Here is a 19,361-nt window from a genome sequence, read left to right as displayed (position 1 = left end):
TCTCCCTTCTCCTCCTCTTTTTTTTTATCTCGTTGCACACCCGGGAAAGCAGGACTGCGACAAGACAGGAGAGAAGCACCGTTCCGCCATTTAGCCAGCGAAAAGGCACGTTGGGAGAGAAGAAGGAGCTCGAGTCTCCGCGTGGAGACGCAGAGAAAGGGCGGCAAAAACATCTCTCGATTTATCCGTCTTTTATATTTTCTCTTTTTCTTTACTTTTTTCTTCCATCATCCCTTATCTCCCTCCTCCTTTTCTCTCTTCTCCGCGTCGTCGTTCTTCTCTTGGCCGACATTAAATTCCTCAACCCTACCCGCGCTTGCGATTAAAACTTGAAAGCCCAGAAACAAAAGTCTTTCCCAGGTGCGAACGTGTGCGTGCCTATCGTTATGTAATAATATATTTACGCGGGCAATCTCGCCATAGTAATCATGTAATAATTAATAGTTATAATAATATTCGTGAATTGGTATCTCTCCTCCGTCCCTCTTTATCTGTCTTAAATACTAGAGGTCATACGTTTTTTATCGTCTAATAATTATCAATTATTTATATATTTATATATATATATGTATATATATATATTTATATATATATCTTTATATATATATATACTATTTATATATTCTAGACTTAACCGCTTAAATATTTAGCAATTAATAATATTAATTTAATTTATTATTATTATATTATTATTTCTTTTTTTAATATCGGAGAACGGGCTGGCGTCAATACGCAGTTTCGGCCACAGCTAAGCCTATTGCAGCGCGCGTTGTCTTCTCTTTCTGTTTCCGTCTGACGGTCGGTCTTCCTGTCGCTCTCCTCTCATCATTTCTCTCTGATCTTCTCTGGACGTGCGTTGGACGTGCGTAGTCTTCTCCCGCCTCAGCTTCCCTTTCCTCTTCAGCAGTCTTCGTGCTTTTCATCTCTATTTACTTATAAGCTGCATCCAACCTCCGTAGATCCGACTAACGGTCTAAATTCTTCGCCTTAATGCGTTGTCGATATTCGCGTAATATTACGTCCAGTTGTCTACAACCTGGACTTTGAAGTTGCATCGATTGGATCTTACTCGATTGTTGCCTTCTACTCGATATTATCTATTTTTTTTTCTTTTTTATTTTTTTAATGCATCGCAACTTTCGATCGTCATTTGCAGTAGTCGTGTATATATGTGTTTTCTTTTTCGTCCAGAGATTATCCACTGTATTTAGCTGCTTCAAAACTTCCGTTGCTTATAATGTCATCAGGCGACCGTGCTGCGTTCTGCCGTCTCGTCCATCCTGGCGAATAGAAAATTGAGGATTTATCGAAATACATCAAAGCGCGAAATTTCTTAATTTTCTTCTTTACTTTCTGATTTTTAGGCCCGGTTCTTCATTTTCTGGCTAACTTGTGGTTTAGGCTTAATTTAATGATAATATAAAAATTATGTTGTTCTATTCATGGTTAATCATGAAACTTTAAAAGTTACAACTACAAAACCATCAGTTTAATGATTAACCATGAATAGAAAAACATAATTTTTGCATTATCATCAGTTCAAGTCTAAACTACAAGTTAACCAGAAAATGAAAAACCAGGCCTTACAAGACGCAGAAGGTAAGATTTACCCTTACTTTGTTAACATTAGATAAATCATTAGACGGGATAAAACCTTTCCTTTTCTATCGTTGCTGTTGTTTCTCGTATATCTTTGCGCGAGAAACTATGACGGAGGAGATAAAATTTGACTGTTTTATTCGCAGTAAACATTCGATAAACTCGTTTTAAAGTAAAATCTATATTCTACTCCGCGGAATATTTTTGATGACGCACGTACCTGTTATTAGGTCTTAACAAGGCTCAATGGTAGCCATTAGTGAACGCCGCCGGTATGAGAGGCCCCTGGAACAGTAGAAGATATCGGTCTCATCAACCTTTCCATAAAAATAACGATTATTACACAAGAGTGAGCGCGCAGATAAACCCTTGCGCTTGCCTGCGTATCTAAAATTGCGACGTGCAACTGCGGTACTTGGCTTCCGAGGTTGTAGTCACTTTTGTGCTATATTCTCCGAAATATTCGATGTAAGGATAACGATAATTGACAAGATGCGAGGAACATGATTATTATATAGGAAAGTTTCAGGTAATATTGAACGTATTAATTTATTGCAGAGAGAGAGAAAGGAAGAGAGAGAGAGAGAGAGAGAGAGAGAGAGGCAAATAATGGATTAGAGAAATCTCCTATAAAAGATATTAAGTATAATTTTTGATAATAAGTCAATATAATAATTGTCATACTATACCTGACGGACCAGAGACGTACTCGTAAAATATAGAATTAGAATATATAGGATGTAAAGCGTACAATATAATAATATATGTACAATATGGAAGCGAGTATCTTTGTAAAAGATTGATAACCGGTTGCATTTAAATGTTTGCTAAAGAGGGCATCGCACCCACATTTGCTTGTCATATAGACGCGTAAAGCTGGTGAAATTGCGATATGGAACGAAACGATAAAGAGCTTGGTCGACACGCGACTGATGGATCGAACAAAATCCCCCTCGATGTCGCATTATTTTTCGCGTCAACGTTAAATGCACTTCTAATTTCTGCGTGCGGTGCGAGTCCTCGAACACAATGCCGCGAGTATTTTGTCCTCGTCGATTTCATTTGGATGATCTGCTTTACGAACATTCACTGGGGGAGACACCGACGCGTGTACGTTCAGCGAAGATACTTTAGCGAACGCTTCTGCATCACTCGTCACAACTAAAACGCGACGTAAAAGCTTCTTCTCGTATTAATCCCCCTTTGTAGTCGCCTCTAGCCTGGTAACCACAGTTGTGTTACTCTCTCCGATCCCTTCCAGTTCTCCTCGCATCCGCGTCAGTTACGAAAATTCTATTCAGCGTCGCGACGGTTCCTTTTATAAGACGGGAAACGTTCCCAACTCGCACCAGCAAAAATCGCGCATATCCTGCGAATTATCTGCGACGGGATAAGCAAAATAACGAGTAAATCCTGCATGATCGTCGGGGCCGTAGCCCTGGACTCCCGACCACGCTCTTCGTCCTTTCGTTCCATCCATCTCGGGAAGGGCCCGATCCGGTGACAAAAAGGGAGCATTAAATGGACTTACGGGACTGTAGTTGAGCGGGGCACGGGATACGGCGATCGCGGGGAACGCGGTCGTGGGGGGCTGCGGGCTAGCTGCGGCCTGGACGTAGCTTGCGACGGAATCCGCGGCTGCGACTGCTGCTGCGGCTGCGGCGCCCGAGCTGTACATGTCAATCGGGCCCGGCGAATTGGCCGCCGGGAAAGACCGGCCCTGAGGCCCACCGTGGCCGCCGGCCGCATGCGGCGACGCCGGCGGGAATCCGGCCTGCGCTGCGGCCGCCTGGTAGTTGTTCATCACTGCAACGAACCCACGTCAATGTTCACCCTCTTAACCCGAGACATCGCCGACATCGTCATCGCAACGAGGATGAGCCTCAGCGAGAAACTCGTCCTCGTCCACCGCGAAGTGCGCAGGGAGAGATTGCCGCGCGCGCCGAATCGTAAACTTCTTCGAGAGACGCCGAGAGATTCGCGAGATCCTCAACTAGCATGGTCTGATTTGAGCAATTTGCAGTCGCACGTGATAACGTCGCGTTATCTCGTCGTCGGCTGGTTAGTCCGTTATTTAGTTTCACGAGTGAAAAAAGAAACCGGCCGCTGACACCGAAACATAACTTGAGATCGCGTGTTTCCTTGCGAATCTCACGAAGCGAACATGCCGACGGCGGTTTTGATCGGCGGCATTTTGGTTGAGGACTCGGGAAGACTCGAGAAATCTTGAATCTGATTGATTACCGAACGACGCGCGAAGTCGATCTTTGAATTGTAGCGCACGGTATTTTGCAACGAATGTTTGAGTAACCATTTTTTTATCGGACGCGAAAGTTCCGATTATTTCACTTCGCTTGTGATAGCGACACGAGCATTGCATGCCTTATCCCATTCAGGAATCTTCCATGCAAGGTACCTTGAGGCACGTGGTTGCTCCGTTGCTGTTCGCCCCGAGTTTTTAGCTTTTCCGCCTCTTTCCGCTTACTAATATCAGACTCGTTTCGCTTTAGCGGGCTAAATCTCATTAAAGATAAGATTCTTTAACTCGTACACACTAATGTAATGTTTCTCGTAACGAGCCCACGCCCATTCGTGCACACGTGAACGACGGAGATCTCCGATCTACATTTTACTTCGAGGAGACCGCGCTGTGTGCGTCTACCGCGTTCAACATCGCGTAAATACGATTACACCGACGAATATTATGTATCACGATACACGATACAGACACTGAATACAAGGAGCAAAGGATAGAGTCCATTCAACGAGTCTTTCCGCGTAATGCATCTCATCGAAGACAAAGGAAGAAAAAGAAAGGAAGAAAGAAAGAAAAGAGGAACAAATAAAAGTAGACACTCATGAAACGTATCGCAAGGCAGCTTTTACGTACGACCATAGAGATAACAATAAAAAAAAGCATCTTGCTTACGTATATGTATGTATGTATGACAACATTGTACAACACGTCGCTGAGACAAACAACGCAATCGCACGACGCAGTGATGGCGACCGACTTGAGAAGTTTAGAGAGAAACAGACAGAGAGAGAGAGAGAGAGACAACAGGTTTTCGACTACACGTTTACCGCTCTCTATAATGTTTTGGTCCGCACGAAGACTAACTTTCCTTCGTGCTGTTAAGAAGTCAGACGGGACGAAAATTGCGCACGGTTGGTTCGATTAGAGAGAGGCCAAGCGACGAAAACTAAACTTGCGCGTTCTGCTTTCAGAGTAAAACCCCATGAGAGTACAAACGAAGGAAGCGGGTGAAGTAGCGCGGACAATCGCAGCGTCAGGTGTGTAACAGAGAGAGAGAGGATAAGTTCGAAATGAAACTCGCGTCTCTATATTTCGAGAAGACGCGTTTCCACCCGCGCGGTGTCGATGCGTTAGACGCTTCTACGTAGAATCGCGGGGGTCACATGGTAAATTTAATTAATAAGTTTCGTTACTCCCCCTCTCGCGCGCGTCAATTAGCGCGCGGTAATAAAATTCCGAGATCGCGAGATCGGGTTTCCGTCTTTCCTGAAAAATTTTGCGAAACGAACTGATCCCTCTCTTGCACCGAGTCTAGTTATTGGCAGGAAAACGATAGTTGCCAGGGGTAGTTAGAAACAAAATCTTACAGGACAGATTTTCCTCTCAAATAAGCGAATGTCGAGTAATACTTTCCGGCGATCTAAATCTTCTTGGCACTTCCAATATATTTTATCGTCGTCCTCTTCCGTCTTACAAACGATTATATATGCTTTGCTACTTTCGAGCTTCCAAGAGAATCGTAGGGAAAGATACGCGTCAGTTTTCTAAAACTTTCTCTACAGCTTGCGCTGACACATAAAATGTGTCTGGCTCGCGCGCGCGCAATAACTAGGATTAATGGGAATGCCACAATGCAATTATTGTATTTACAAAATCAATTCTCGCACATTTCTTCCCGAACTCTGCCAACAGCTCCGTTGTCCTCATACTGGGCGAACAAAAGTAACAAGGAGCGAAATCATGACGAAACTACTCAGCGTTACTCTCGAAGCTGTATTGCGCCAGGGGGAAACGGTGTGTCTCGGCGCGTCGTCCGCATTCCAAAACTTTCGCACTCGTAAAAACTCTGACAGATATCCAATAAGAAGCGGCGGAGATTAATGCATCTGACTCGAACGATACCGCGTATCGCGTTTACGTTGCTCGCGCGCGCTCGCGTAAATGTCATACAGTACGTATTTCTGGATTAACGGCGGTCACGAAAGCGCAGGAGGAAAAAGACGACGAAAGTCGGGAGAAGAAAGAAGACGAAGAAGAAGAAGAAGACGACGACGAAGAGGAGGAGGAAGCGAAGGAAGCAGCGTCGTAAACGGGCGGTACGCGAAGAATTTGAAACTCTCGCGACGGTGGCGAGGAGAAGAGGGACGAGGCTACGGGAAACCGAAAGCGCCCCGGCGTACAATCTAAAAACCCATTCAGCTTTTAAACTCTTGACAATGGCGGCCGGTTACAAAGTTTTGTGCCGGTGCCGCACGACGAGAGGGAGGTGCGCATGGGGCCGTGGCGGAGGGACGAACGCGATTCAAAAGTTTGATTTATTTGAGAGGAGATTGCGGACGGCACGACGGCGCGACGGCGGGCAGATCGGGGGCAGATTCTGGATGAGGAGGACAAGGGAAGAACGAGGGAAGAAAAAAAGGGGGGGGGGGGAAATAAAAGAGAGGCGCTCGCGCGGGCGTATTTTGCTGCCGGCATCTCGGCGCCCTCGCGTGTGCGACACTTCTCTTGCCGTGGGGGACGACGTTGCCGGCGTTTCCCGCCTCTCACGTCACTCTTCTTCCCTTTCGCTCCCTCGTAACGATTTCTCGGCGATTCGACGGGAAGCGATCGCGCGAAGATTAAGAGATGGAAGTAATGAGACGGTATATCTATTAATACCGACGCGCTCTGCCACCGTCGCGAAGAGACGTCGTTCCGGCGCGATGAGGAAAGGCATCTCGAGATGAATGTTCCCGACGAAACTGAAAACGTTACGTAAATCCGCGCGACGGGGAGGCAAACGTACAGTCTCGTTACTTGATTTATATCCGTTGCGATTTGATACTTTCCGCGCGAGAGTTTTCGTTCTCTCTCGTCGCGAGTCAGTTGAAGCTCGCGATACGCTCGGCGATAACCGGCAAGTACGATTCTACACAGAACAGTCATGCGGTATAATCATGCCCAATAAAGCAGCCATGCTCTCTCTCCATTGCTCGCGTTCACGAGTTGGGGATCGCCTTGCGAAATTACAGACATTAACCGAGCGAAATCTTTCCTCCGACCGTTACTGTCTACGGCAAATGGAGATTGATTCGTGAGAACATCGAGTAACGTTAAACGCTAGAATTGTGGAGCATTAAGTGACCCGATGTTCTGCGAAATTATCCATCCTGTAAACAGAATTTAATTCGTGATAATGTTGGACGCGATACCGAAATGACGAGGCGAGCGCGGATGCGCTCGATTCGAACGTAATATCGCGCTTCAATATATTATCGCACACGGAAAAAGGAGGTTAGCTTCAGCAGCTAAATTAGTTACGACATATGAACACTTAAAACTTTAGCAGTGTAAGTAATTTTAATTGCTACGGTAGCAAACTCTTTTGCTGCCGCAGCAAACGTATTGTCGTACGAAAAAAGAGTTTAGTTGAATCGACCGGATAGTGAGTGAACCAACACGGAGGAAACAAGTTTGGCTGGAAATTGTTTGTTAATATAGTGACAGTAAAAAGATTCGTTACGGAAGAAATAATTTCGCTGTCCGTATATCCGACAAAAATAGTAATTAATACTTTCAACAAATCTTTCTGCCGTTCAAACCAATTTTCAGTTTATATAATTCAAAAAGGGTCAAAAGATCTAGAAACCTTGCGTCCTTCAGCCAAAACACGTTTTGATCCGTTCATTATCTGATAAATTCCACCAAACTTTGTTTCCCGTAAATGACATTTACGATAGTACGTTTGCTGTTGCAGTAAAAGAGTTTTCCACTACAGCAATTAAAATTACTTGCGCTGCTAAAGTTTCAGATGTCCATATGTTACAACTAATTTAACTGCTGCAGTTAATCTTTTTTCTTCCGTGCAGTATTTCGTTCGAGCGGTCGCCGAGTATCCTTTCCAGAGGGGTAACTTCTCTCGCGTACTATCGGCCGCGCGCGATCTTCATCGCTCGCGGCCTCGCGTGACTAGTTGACGAAAAAGCAGCCGCCGTAGCCGAAATTGTTTGCGTTTCCGGGTGGATCGATCGCAGCGCGACGAAGCGAGTCGATAAAAGCGCATTATGTTCGCAGCACTGAGTAGAAGAAAGACATTTTAAAACGTACCAGAAAGTGCTTGCGTAAGTAAGGGCGTGTTGTTGTTTGGGGTGAGCTGTCCATTGGTTAGATCCACTGAAACATAAAACTTCGGTCACAACTGCGCCGCACTTGCAACGCGCGTATGTGCTTTCGCTATTCATTTCCGTCGACTGTCACTCGACAAATATACGGCCCGAAAGCTAACGTATGTTTAAAAAAAAAAAAAAAAAGAAAAGAGAACAGAACACAACGAACAGAGAAGTGATGGCGCGCCAGATGGATGACTGAAAAGGAAAACAGAACACGGCAGAGCAGTTATTTATCCGAGTGTGTTGCTTTGTCAATCGTCTCTCTTGTTTACGAGTTTCGTTCCCGAGGATGTCAACGAGGATCCTCGAGATATGCGTGCGTGCTTTCTGCCTCTCGTCCTCGGCGACGCTCAAACGCGTCTCTTCAAGGCGTTCGTTTAGGTGTCTCCATCAGCGTTATCACGTCCGACGGGTGATAAGAGTTCGCGCATGTAAGGAAACACGTCGGAAATAACGGAAGCGCCATATGTCGCCGAAAAATGTGACAGGTGTTTTCTCGAGGCACTTAGAGAGCTTTCGCTCGTATCGACGGTATCAGCTTTCTCCATCGAGGCGAGGATGCTCGAAACCGCGTTGGCGTTTACCACTGCGACTACGGGTTTCGATTCGGATGCATCAACTGGCTGTGGCAATAATGGAACCTACGGGTATCGATCGCCGTCGAAACTACGACGCGAGACTCCCTGGAGTAGCACTCGGTGCATCGAAATGCACTTCGGTATTAATATGCATTTTCCGTGCGGAAACAGACGAAGGCAGAAACGTACGAAACGCGATAAACGAGGCGGGACGATTCGAGAAGAATGCTCGGAGAAATGGTTGTACTTCGAAAGATCGCGCATGGGGGATTTCTGTTCCAGATATAGAGAGAAACAGATAAAGAGAAGAGAGAGAAAGAAAAAGAGAGAGAGAGAGAGAGGCCGACGATGACGAAAAGAGTACACGAGCATGTGTATGTGTGCGTGCGTATGTAAAAGAAAGATAGATAGATGGAGAGAGAAAGAGAGAAGGAAGTATTTCGGTGCGTATTTCGAGCAAAGTGAATGTCGACTTCATACATTTCTTCCGGAGTGCATTGCGTTGGACGTGTTGCATCGGCGCCTCCGTATACACGCGGCCTGCATTCTCACTTCCTGTTCCGTGGTAGTACACCGCTGGCACTCCTGACATTATAAAGAACAAGAAGAAAGCTGAGAATGATGAGAAAAACAAAAAAAAAGAAACAGGGACGGGGAGTACGTTCTGTAATGCGAATTGTTACCGGCTGTAGAAAAAGAAGAATTTATGTCGACGTACTGCGTGAATTAATTCCAAGATGTGGATATTCTACGAGTGTACAACACGTCTGTGTTTTGTGTAGTCGTGCAGTTTGCAGAAAATGTGCGACTCGTGCATGTTGTATTTGACGACTTCAATCTGCGTTATCTTAAGTAATTGCCGTCGTAATTTGCATTGTGTAAGTTACTTGGTTGGCATAAAATTAAAAAAGAATATCGTGCGCTCCATATAACTCGCGTGACTTAACGCGATGTTTTTTTTTATTAAAGTTTATGTATTATATCAGTCATTGCTCGAATTTTGTTTTCTTCATAGTCATCATCTAAACGAATATATAGTCATCACGCATTACGTGAACATTGAGAAAGATAAAAAACAAGTTGCGCAAAAGAATTTAATAAAATATTTAAGATCAACGTAGCATGGGGAAAACACCGTTTCAATCTGATCAATATCATACGTTGTGCGAGAAGATAATGGGTAAATATAAATATAAAATATGACGGAAAGATAGCAAAAAAAAAAAGAGGATGAGGTTCGTACGTCCTCATATGTATATCGAAGCGACACGATCGTAACATAGAGTACTAAAAATTTAAACTTATGTGAGTCGAAATTTTCCCCTTATGTTAATTTTACAAATTCCGTCAAATTTGAAGGAACGATGTGGGGAATCTCAGAATATAACATTATACAAGATATTGTCCTACTTTAATGTGACAAATGGTTACTTACTATCTTATTCATGTTGAATTGTCATTAAAAAGGAACCAACTTTAGAATTACTTAATATTTGCTTTTCTTTCATTATTTCCTACTTACATTTAATCTTTACTTTTAATTTCAATTAGCAATGTTTTGATTAACGTACTTCACAGAGATGCAAGATAAACAAATATTAAATGCATAATATACATCAATAATAGGATTAATGGTATATTTCCGTTAAAATCGGAATCGCCTTGCATAATAAACAATTTCACACACATCTAGAAATGTATATTTATATAGCTAGAAATATATAATATATTTGTTAGCCATGTCTTGCACCCTTCATTTTAGCTTTCTAATTCAACATACTGTCTCTACTGCTCTGCTGTGGCACTCTGGACAGTAATTTGTAGCGTTGAAACTCGTACAAATAAATATATAATATTTTCTTATTTTGTACATTCTATTTGTAACTGAGCAAGTTACATATATAATTTATATATTGCAGATTCAAATTAAGAGTGAATATTAAATGCAGATAGGATATAGGGATAATCGAATATTAAATAGTTCCAAAAAAGTTCATTTTAAGGACAATTCAACATGAAGAAAACGGCAGTGAATAATCATCAAAGTAGAACAATGGTGCTAGATATATAATAGTGTTATATCTACAGATTCTACATTGGTCCTCCAAGAGTTCGTCAGAATTTGCAGGATTAATAGTGTTATATATACAGATTCTATATTGGTCCTTCAAGAGTTCGTCAGAATTTGCAGGATTATTTTGGAACGAAAATTTCGACTCGGGTGGCACTTTATGCTTTAGTGATTCCCGCGAAGTTTCACGCGAATATAATATTTGCAGGCATTGTGCATATCCCGTGCGGAAGCTCTTTATCTAGATTCGAATTTTCCAAGCTTCCAAAAATTTCGTCACGTCGAACCAATATAGCGCTATCGCGATATGTAATCGATGAAACCGCGGGTGTTTTCAGAGAAAGGGATACCGGAAGGTAGGGAGGGATGGAATTTTTATCTTTATTCAAAGCAACATAAATTGCGTTATGCATAAGCGATTGTGCGAATTGCATTTGTGATATGCGTGAGTGATCTGAGAGTAGAATACGGGGGAGTACGGGGATATCGTTGAAGATCGAAATGGCGTTTTTGATACACCGTTAATACGAGGGAAGGGAACAACCCTACTCTATACTATACTGTCGCAACAACGTGTTTTCATGGAGAAGCCTCGTTTCGGGCGAGCCAACCATCGGCACTGATAACGCGATTGCGAGAGAGGGTGAATGGACCATAAATCGTGGATCGACGTGATTTGTATGGGGTATCGCGGCGCTTAATGGTGTGGCTTGTCTCTATCGACATGCTTTGACCGGAAGTTCCGAGCCATAGTTAGAGGGAAATACTCTGTAGACCTGTCCGCCGAAGCCTGACGATTTACGTGCATTCATATCTTTTCGATGCTCGGCAACGTAAATGAATCGTGTCTGGCGGGTATGTGAGAGAGAGTCGCGTAAATAAAAAGAGATACGCAGGATGTCCCGAAATTATCACGTGACGCTTTTAAGACTGTTCGTGCGAACGTGTCGCGTATCTACATGTATGATTATTCGTTAAACCCGAAGTGTAATCGCGAGATCTTCGTAATTAACAGTCGTACGATTTTGGAAACACACAGCAGGTGTTATCTGAACGCGCATTGAAAAATTAAATCGGCGTCATAACAGTTTTTGACATCGAGAAAAATACGTGTCGGATCGTGTCGTACGCTCTTCCCAACTTTTCCTCATCAGTCGAAACGACTGTGAGACGAATCGCGATACTTCACATGTGCGATCATTATGCTGAAAACATTGTGAGCAAGGAGGGCAATGTGAGATCTAAATGATGACTATCACAGTCCTGATTAGATTTAAGGGAGAAACACGACCGGGAACCTCTGTGTTCTTGACTTCTCTATAGCGAGTGATCTCTCTACTAGTCGGGAAAACTATTTCTCTTGTTTCAGATCCGGTAGAGGTTGCGGCCGCACGGCAAGTGCAGGACTTGAGGATGCAACTGGGAGGATGCGGATGCAGCACCGGAGGATCCGGTTCGGGCCGAGCAGAATCGGCACGAAGGTAGATTCCACAGACTCACTATACTGCTCCCCTTAACCCTTTGGGTCGTAAATCGAGAAATAGCTGTCAGGATGACTCGAGTTGCGATCGCAAAGAGCTAATCCATTCGTATCTCTATGTGCAATAAATCTACATGGTGGAATTGTATTTTCTGTTCCAGATCTGGGTAGCGGAATGCAGCCAGCTCTGAGTTGCAGATATTTGGTGAGTCAAATGAAACTGGATAAAAAAAATTAAGATAATGGATGTTTATAAAATATCGTTGGAGCCAGTGTGATTTACTTTGCTGGTAGATCTTTTGCAAATGTATGTGTTATCAAATAAAACACGAAAATAGTTAGGTAATTGTTTATTTAAATGCCTATATCACGCCTAGTAGATGTTTGAAATGTCGAATTAAAAAAAAAATAAATTTAATTTTTATTAAGATTTTATATCATATCACGATTTATATCACACAATATATTTTTGTATAAATATGATATTTTGATTAATTTTACATTTGGTTCAAATTTAACTGTTATTCAATAAAACTTTTTATTCAACGCGGTCTATTGATTGTTTCGAGCAATATACAATGCGCATAAAAATTGCGCCATCGAAAGTAATTTTCGTGCAAATATTGCGAAATTATCGTGCGTGAGATTTCACGCCACTTGCGAGTACTCTGTATATGTACCACGTATTTATCTGAATTAAGTAAGTAAGGTATATAATCAATATCTATTGCTTACTGAAACTGGAAATAAAGACTATGTAGATATAAGACAAGTACGTACTAAATAATTCCAAAGCATCAAAAGAGGACAATAGTGTTATATATCTCTCTCAATATAATGTTATATTTCAAGATGTTTTATCGATCTTTTAAAACAGAATTTGCTCTGAGTTCAATATAGAATCCGAATTCCGATTCGAAGTCTGTCACAAATTCACGAATCAGGAAATTTGTTATTCGAAATGTGAAACGCGATATCGACTCTCGTATTTTCAGTCTTGCCGTAGACTTGACAATCTTTAGATCGCGATGTTTTCGATTTGCGATGTTTTCGATTCGCGATTCACGATCGTGTCATCGACGGAATTTATTGGAATTTATCGTATCGCAATAGATTTTCGTGTTAAACGAATTTACCAAATTCCGATCTCATCCTTCGTTCTAACCGAATTCATAGGTCTCGCCTCGAGACCTATAAAAAAACTTTCATTGACGTCATCGATATATTCGCGAAGTGTCGTTATAATGTGAATATTAATCGCGTCGCGAGTGAAGTGCAATCAACGTGGGACGATGCAGAACGGAGGACCAGACGCCAATTCGTTAGACGGAATTCTGAATGCGGCGATGGGTGGACCTGGTTCGACGTCGACGTGGACCCAGCTGGTCACATTTCAACGTGAAATGGTGAGTGTTGAAGTTCAACATTCGCAGAGTATCATTACATTACAGTATAGTAGTGAATGTGTAGACGTAAATCACACTGATTTCCAACGAAATTAGAATAATTTACTATATATTATATTTCAAATGTATTATATATATTTATATTTGATATACGTCTACGATTGCGAATATTTCCTGATCATTTAATATGTTATACTAAAATCTTTCTTATCTGATTATTTCTGACTCAATTCGCTTTGGAACGTTATATTTTGGGGGAGCTTTTACGATTTTAAACCTGAAGATAATTAAACCAGCGACTTCCGCGAAATTAAAACCGCTCGTTGGAGCTTACTGGAATTTTGAAATGGAAATTCGCGACGATGGAAATTCTGACAATGAACATTATTTGCTCTACTGAAATATGTGTTCTAATTTCCGTTATCGACAAATTTTTTCTCGGTAATCGGGTAATTTGCGCTCAAAGAGGAGTGAAGTAGGGCAAAAGTATACTAATAATAATGATGTAAAAGTAAGAATCCCGTGCGACCTCGGGTGGGACAGGTTGACGAATGAAACGGAAATCCTTTGGTCATGGAACGTTTATCGGAAGTTTCATAAAAAGAAAGGGGCCGCGTGCGTCTACGTCCAGCCGTTGAAACGGGCATGGCTTCCGGATTTCGCGACGACCAACAGCTGCGCCGATAGCTCCTGGGGTCGTATCTTGATCCGGCCAAAAATAGCGTTACACATAAGCGGGCGGGCTTTCAACCACGTGTATAGCCGGCCTCGGCTATACAGATACGTGTGTACATAGTTATTCGCACACAAGAAACCTAGAATGTTGACCAACGTAAAAACATACGCGGTTACATATTTCACGTCGACGCGTTGAGTTGCGAACAATTGGAAATTAAACTGATTTCGGCGAAGCGAATTTTCACAATACGAATGCGTAAAAAAAATTACCTCGAGTGGAACGTTTGAGTAAAATTTCAATTTCGGACTAGTTAGCGAAACACGCGATACTGTGAGGGGAAATTTCGCGAATGTAGATGGAATCTCGAATCGGTAAGAGATAATCCAAATTCGTGGGAGATGCTTTAGCCGAATAAAGGCAACGATTTCTGGGACATCCCGCACAAATACGTATACACTAAGTATGTCCGTGGAAGTCCTTATTGCCTGGGTTTGACCGTCCATCGAGACGACCAGCGTGTGTAGGGATCTAGGCCAAGAGTTCATCTATTTCGAGTGTATCTCCAGCTGACGTAAACGCGATCGAGACTTTAGATAAGGGCTCCGCGCCGCGAAATCTACCCAGGGGACTTGGAGTAGCGCAAAGCCGGGGAGCTTCGAGTCTCAAATTCCGGCATAGACACTCGTTCTCGCTCAACTCGAAGGCGTTGCTTAGATGTGGCACAGGAGGGATGATCTCCCAGTCGGAGATTACGACGAACCGGACGAAGAAGAAGCGAGTTTCGGCCGCGTGGAAGAAAAAGAGACGGGCGCGCCGTCGTGAAGTAATCCAGTGTGTGCGAAGAGTTCGCGTCGAAATTAAAATTCGGCCCGTGATAGCTCTCGGAAACATATAGTCTGTCTGTCTGACGGGCCCTGGTGAGAAACCGTGTCTGAAGTTGCGCGAAAGTAGCGACCGTTAGCAAGTTCTCGGTGTCTTTAGGGATTACCGAGATATATTCCCAACTTTTTGAAGGAATGATATCCCGCGTATACTTTTAAGGAAGTGATATTGATGAGCGCTTTGTAACGTATTCTCCGCGATGTGCATTTTTCCAGCGAAGTTTGAGAATTGCGATACCACCGTGTGTAAAGCCGTGAAAGCTTTATTATATCAAGGGTCCTTTCCTTCTTCTCTCTCTCTCTCTCTCGCTCTCTCTTTCCTTCTCTTTCCTTCTCTCCCGAATATTCCCAGAGCAGATTAGGAGGTGATAAACGGCCGAACGACGTGAAGAAGGATTCGTCGCGAAGAGCAATAAGTGTCACCTATTTTCTGTTGCGCCACTATTTTCAGAGGCACTATGAGGTCGACTCGGCTCACCGAGAGTGAGAGAAAGAAAAAGAGAGACAGAGCACGTAAGTCAATTAAATTAAGCTACGTCATTCAGCTGTCAGCTCGTCTCTCCATTATGCACGTTCTATTCTGCGATACCTTAATGCGCAGAGAGATGGTGCAAAGAGAGAGAATAAACAGACGTAGCATCTAGATGTTCGATGTTGCCGTATGATGCAGATTTAAACGTGACATAATGGCAGCGTAAGTGGGATACGCGGGGATATGCGTTGCAAGCGGTTAGCGTTCTCCTCGGCGAATTACGGGGTGGGATTTAAAGGATCTCGGGGTCGTTGAAAGCGTCTCGTTTGTTCGTATCCCAGCGATTTAACGTCGCGCTTGCGAACGCAGCTGCGCGGAAGAGGATGCTCCGAGGGGAGCAGAAGAGTCCCGTGCATGCATTCCGCGCGGTCGGTCTGCATCGTGTTGCGACACGTAGTAGCCATATGCGTCGAGAAGCCGCGTTTTTTGTTCGCGGTCGGCGAGCGAAGCGCATAGACACAGACGTCATTGACGAAGCAACACACATTAGTCGAGTCATGAATCGTTAATTAGCGGTGACGTCGCGTCGCACGGTTAAAAGGCGATTGTCATGGTGGTAATAATGGTAGTAGTGGTGATAGTAGTAATAGTAGCAGCGGCGTGCTGTTAATTCGCGCCCGTCCATGCCCGACGAATACGACAAACGACGACGGGACTGTTGAACGGTGTTGGATGCGTCAAACAAATAACAGGTATTATCCGGGCGGCGAAATCGCCGGCCTAAACTACGTATGAATCAGAGAGCGGCTGTGTGGCGGCCGGGCAATAATCGTAACTTATCGTAGGCGGATATGAACATACGCAGATATCATCGTGACAGATCGAAGTTTCTAAACTACGGACTCGTTAGTTGGTTAGTATATGTATGTGTCTGTGTGCCACGCTGCTAATTCTAATTAGCGTTCTAATGCTAGCGGTCAAATAAACGGCAAGAAATAACGGCGTTCGGGCGGTAAAGTTTTACGGCCGGCTCTAGCACGGAAATACACTAGAGTAGTACAGCCGCGCAGTGTGTAGTACAGCCGGGAGAGCTTTGTGAAACTGCACAGGGTGGAGTATACGAGGAGTGGTAGAGAGAGAGATATATATATACAGAGTCCAAAACCGACAGACGTATACACACGACACACATCAAAAGAAGGAAAAAAAAAAGAAACGACGAAGATAATCACTCTCGTTCTATCTACGTGTCTAAATCTACTGCTGTTCTATGAGTTCTCTACGCGGAAGCGGCCGTGGGCGAGGCGCGCCTCGCTGCGAATCGGCCCGGCCGCTTCCGACGAGCTCTCTCGAGTAAAAACTACTTATCTCGATCTATGATTGATCTAAGATTGATCTCAACGAACTCAGAAACACAACACACTGAAAGAACTTCTGCCATACACGAAGGAGTACTCGTTACGGTCGCTCTCGAGATATTATAATACACACTATTTTAACTCGTATCTGTAACTCTCTATATACGGCCTAAAATACCGCCAAGGTTGCCAGCGACGAGTTCTCGACGACAAATTGATCGATATTCGTATCGCGGTGCGGAGGAAATTTTCCTCGCGGATAGTTTTTCCTCGTCGTGACAAAGTTTCCCCGTCGTACGACCGCGGGACCGTTTCCTCGGCGGAACAAGAACGAGCACGCGACACCGCGGGCAATCTTAACGGGCTAACTAAATTAATTACTGTTAATTACAAAGATATTAGTCGACAACGACTTATTCGATAACTACTAGACTGCTTCTAACCAGAGAGACTATATATAATGATCGTTTAACTCGATTTATCTAAGTTGTCTACATTTTTCGCACCACCACGGGAAGATCCGAGTGCACTACTTTCTCGTTCGCGTCTTTATTTTAGCATTAGCGAGGAGTTTTTCAATGTTCCTGCAACTTGTCAAGCGAGGAATCGACCCGTCGTGGTAAAACTAGGCGTCTCTGTTACTATGAACGATATATAGTAATTAAAATCACTTTATATATATATATATGTATATATATAATACGGCGATGTTTCTAAGAGACAGTAGGTGTAGGTAGATGGTAGATTACTCGCCCCTAGGTGACTGCATCTTCAACGTAGTCTTCGTCATCGATCTCGGCAATGGTTCCGCCCCGGACGCCTGCCCTCCTCTTATTTTGCGACATTCAACTCGAGTTCGTTCGTCTCGCGGAATTCGAACGGGGCCCATAGCGCGACGCAAACGAGCGAAATCGTGTGCCGGCGGGAGGGGTGGTTTATATCGCAAACTCGGATCAATGTGTGGAGAATGAGAATGCGCGCGAGAATAACGAAGATATACTCTGCGAGGTTAGGGGGTCCACGTGAACGTCTACGCAAATCGTACGACGCGCGAGAGATTGGGAGGCCCTCGCGAACAATCGGTCCGCCCTCTTTGGTTGAACCGGTTGCATCAGTTCAAGAAATTTACGTGTTAAAGCGTACGAAGCGTGCGTACGAGATTCTCACGCTCCAGTGTGTGTAAATTAGTCGAAGCAGTGCAGCCAGCGTAGCTAAAAAGAACAGACCAAACGACAATCCCTCTCACAGTGCGTCTTTCGGCACTCTCGACGGGCCATGGGTCGCGCGCGCGACGAGATCAAGAGTGCTTTTTCACGAGGCTGATCTCAGTTTTCACTAGAACTACACACAACGAGTGTCTGGATATACATGCAATCGTCGCTGCGACCGGCGCGCAAATCAACGGTCAACGGTTGATGAAAGAGCGATCGGTGTTCATAAGCGGCGACGCGCCGAGAATTATCGATATCCGTTCGCGCTCGCTCGCTCGGCCGAGAGTAGCCAGCGGAGTCCGGCGCTCTCGCTTTGATATTAGTTCTCGCGTCGGAATCCGTGACGGCTTAATTTCTGAATCGTATCCGTTCGATGCAGAGATCACCTTGAATGTCCAGCGGAAATGGGAATCCGGCGACCTCGTTTAGCGTGAAGCGCGCGCGACGAGAGAAGTGCGAATGTACGTCGGGTATCGATAGCCCTCCGCGAGTCCGAGATTTTCCCCCGGCGTTTTGTGGCCGGCCGTGGCTTCGCTTTTCGCAGCCTCGACGTGTGGATCCTTTCCTGCCCGTCGGGAGAGGATCTAACAAGTTCTCTTGTCATGCGACGTATCGTACACACAAATCTCTCGTGATAACACGCTCTCTTTCAAAAAACAGGCCTACGGACGTCAGGCTAAGTTCTAGTGAAAACTAACGTTAGGCTCGAGTAAAACTCATACGGATAGTAATAAAACGATGGAAGTTCTGGAAGTAACTATGTACTATGAGCTAGGCAGTCATCCAACACCAGTACGAGATACGGGATTTAAACGTGTATAAAATAGATATATGTATATATGTATGTACGTAGTATAACCAAAGGTATAACCCTCTCGTTACACATTACTTGTAGGCTATTCTAGAGAGATACTATGGAGAGAAAATACGTACGATATACATATTCATATATATATATAGATATAGATGGATAGAGATAGAGAAATATGCGTCTCTCTTTCGGCACGCGTATTGACAGACTCCCGACCAATCGGAGATTAACTCGTGTGCGCGTTCGCGCGGTAAGTACGAGAATTTCGCGACGCTCCTCGCTCGCGGAACGTCGCGAACCTTTCGCATTTGCCGTGTTCGAGAGGGTACCCGGACGTCTCCACGCGCTCTAATGGATCGGACGATGTGTACGCGTCGTTTCCATTTTTCGAACACAAGACTGCAATTCGC

The 19,361-nt window shown here is 44.1% G+C and overlaps 1 protein-coding gene across 3 annotated transcripts in view; it reads right to left on the bottom strand.

The window, feature by feature from the left end:
- Window positions 1-640: 640 nt before the first annotated feature.
- LOC106748061 (RNA-binding protein Musashi homolog Rbp6) overlaps window positions 641-19,361 on the bottom strand; it is a 728,960-nt gene continuing 710,239 nt past the window's right edge. For 2 of the 3 annotated variants that reach the window (XM_014626258.1, XM_014626269.1), the window contains 5 exons: window positions 9,063-9,167; window positions 7,943-8,008; window positions 3,131-3,405; window positions 1,820-1,884; window positions 641-1,280 (listed from right to left, as the gene is read on the bottom strand). In XM_014626258.1, coding sequence (XP_014481744.1) covers window positions 1,843-1,884; window positions 3,131-3,405; window positions 7,943-8,008; window positions 9,063-9,167 — 488 coding nt within the window. In that variant the 3' untranslated portion in view covers window positions 641-1,280; window positions 1,820-1,842. The remainder of the gene's footprint in view (window positions 1,281-1,819; window positions 1,885-3,130; window positions 3,406-7,942; window positions 8,009-9,062; window positions 9,168-19,361) is intronic. The other variant, XM_014626262.1, reaches the window with a different exon arrangement.

The sequence above is a fragment of the Dinoponera quadriceps genome, unplaced genomic scaffold (genome assembly GCF_001313825.1).
Source record: "Dinoponera quadriceps isolate SergipeBrazil2010 unplaced genomic scaffold, ASM131382v1 scaffold163, whole genome shotgun sequence".
Lineage (NCBI taxonomy): Eukaryota > Metazoa > Arthropoda > Insecta > Hymenoptera > Formicidae > Dinoponera > Dinoponera quadriceps.
Note: the sequence above shows the minus strand (reverse complement) of the source record. Positions and strands in the feature narration are given on the sequence as shown.